The sequence below is a fragment of the Acanthisitta chloris genome, unplaced genomic scaffold (genome assembly GCF_000695815.1).
Source record: "Acanthisitta chloris isolate BGI_N310 unplaced genomic scaffold, ASM69581v1 scaffold7974, whole genome shotgun sequence".
In the NCBI taxonomy this organism is placed as follows: Eukaryota; Metazoa; Chordata; class Aves; order Passeriformes; family Acanthisittidae; genus Acanthisitta; species Acanthisitta chloris.
The window spans coordinates 1-2,002 of record NW_008667601.1 but is presented as its reverse complement, the minus strand read 5'-3'; the positions used below and the strand labels follow the sequence as shown (position 1 = coordinate 2,002).

The 2,002-nt window shown below is 58.6% G+C and overlaps 1 protein-coding gene across 1 annotated transcript; it reads right to left on the bottom strand.

Annotated features, from left to right (window-relative positions):
- Window positions 1-245: 245 nt before the first annotated feature.
- Window positions 246-1,305, bottom strand: LAMTOR5 (late endosomal/lysosomal adaptor, MAPK and MTOR activator 5; the record flags this gene model as incomplete). The annotated part of the gene is made up of 2 exons (XM_009072558.1): window positions 246-306; window positions 1,188-1,305. Coding segments are annotated over 2 exons (179 nt in total), but the record flags the coding sequence as incomplete, so codon positions are not given.
- Window positions 1,306-2,002: the final 697 nt, after the last annotated feature.

Sequence of the window (2,002 nt, the reverse complement as noted above, 5' to 3'; positions counted from 1 at the left end):
GAATGCCACACACACCCCTTGGAATACACACACACCTCTTGGAACACACACATACACCTTGGAGTAGATGATTACAAGAGTTGGGGGAGTGATCACAGCTCATCCTCAGCAGTAAAAGTGCCATAATGGGAGTTGGAGACCAGGAGCTGTTGGGTGGAGAGGGAGAAGCTTCATCCCAGGCTTGGAGCTGGAGGTGGTTTGAAGGGAGAAGGAGCTGGGAGTGAGGAGCTGCAGGTTGCCACAGCTCAGGATGCCAATTTATGCACTGCCACAGTGATGCTGTCATGCCTCTGGATCATGATGCTCCTGGAACAAGGACCAAGTGCTGAGGGAAGGGAGCAGCCAGCCAGGGAGGAGCTGGAGTGGCTGGAACTGGACAGGGGAATCATCCCTGAGCTGCAGCAACCTCAGCTCCTGATGTTGCTGCATCTCTTCCTCCCATTCCATGGAAACAAGTGCTATGAGGAGAAGCTCAGGGAATTGTTTAGCCTGGAGGAGGCTCAGGGGTGACCTTAGCACTCTCTACAACTCCCTGACAGGAGTTTGGAGCCACGTGGGGGTTGGTCTCTTCTCCCAGGAGGAGAGGATATAGCCTCAGGCTGCACTTGGAGAGGTTTAGGTTGGACATCAGGAGGAATTTCTTCATGGAAAGGGTGATTAGACACTGGAATGTGCTGCCCAAGGTGGTGGTGGAGTCACCATCTCTGGAGGTGGTTAAGGCCAGACTGGACATGGCACTTAGTGCTCTGGTCTAGTTGCCATGGTGGGGTGAGGTCATGGCTTGAACTTGATGATCTCAGAAGTCTTTTCCAACTCTTTTCCAACCTGATTGACTCTGGAATTCTGTGAGTAGGGCTGGAGCCATCCTTACTGCCACACTGCCTCCTACAGCATGGGCTTTGTTATCCACAGGGATCCCACGTGTGGAAGCAGCACAGAGCTGCAGGAACCACCACACCTTGGCACGTTTCCCACTGCTTTTACGCCTCCTGCCTCTTCAAATCCCACTAATCCAACACATCCACGTGCCTGCAGCCTCCTCCCATGGCTTCACAGCTGGAGCTTCTCCCACAGCCACCAGTTCAGCTCGGGATGAGGAGCTGCTGGAGGGATGTGGCTCTGGGAAGCTGCCAGGGCTGGGGGGAGGGAAAGGGAAGGAGCAGTGGGAGCTCCAGGCTGGGACTCACCCCGTGTCGGACTCGAGGCACACCACGGGGGTGTCGGTGGGGTCCGAGGTCAGCTTGGCTGCCTGTTGGGCCAGCACCGAGATGATCCCTGCGTGCTCATCCGACAGCGTCCCGCGGCCTGAGGGGGCGGGAGAATACCACGGATCCATGGATACACCCATGGATACACCATGGATACACCATGGATACAGACACGCCAGCCAGGGCATGGCTTGCAGTGAGGCAGCTTGTCCTGGGGCCAAGAGGAGCTGATCCTGCCCAGGAACATTTGCCTCTCCCAGGATCAGGAATGGCTGATCCTGCCCAGGAACATTTCCCTCCCCCAGGGCCAAGGGGGCTGATCCTACCCAGGAATATTTCCCTCCCCCAGGGTCAAGGGGGCTGATCCTGCCCAGGAATATTTCCCTCCCCCAGGGCCAAGAGGGCTGATCCTGCCCAGGAATATTTCTCTCCCCTGGGGCCAGAAAGGACTAATCCTACCCCAGGGCCAAGAGAAGCTGACCCTGGCTGTGCCCATCTGCCTCCTCCTGGTGTCCTCCAAGTGGGACTCAAGGAGGACAAGGACTGGTACCCCCAAACAGGGAGAGGCCCAGTAGGGCCAGTGCTGCCGGCCGGCACCTGCCCCCCAGGGGCCCTAAGGGCCGAAGGGGCAGTGCCTGGTGTCCCCCAACCCAGTGCCCCCCAGGGAGCTCTTAGAGGGGAATGGGCAGTGCCTGGTGTTCCCCAACCTAGTGCCCCCCAGGGAGCCCTCAGAGGGGCCCTGCAGGCCCTGGTGCCCCCCAGCCCAGGGTGCCCCCTGGTTCTCCCCCATGACT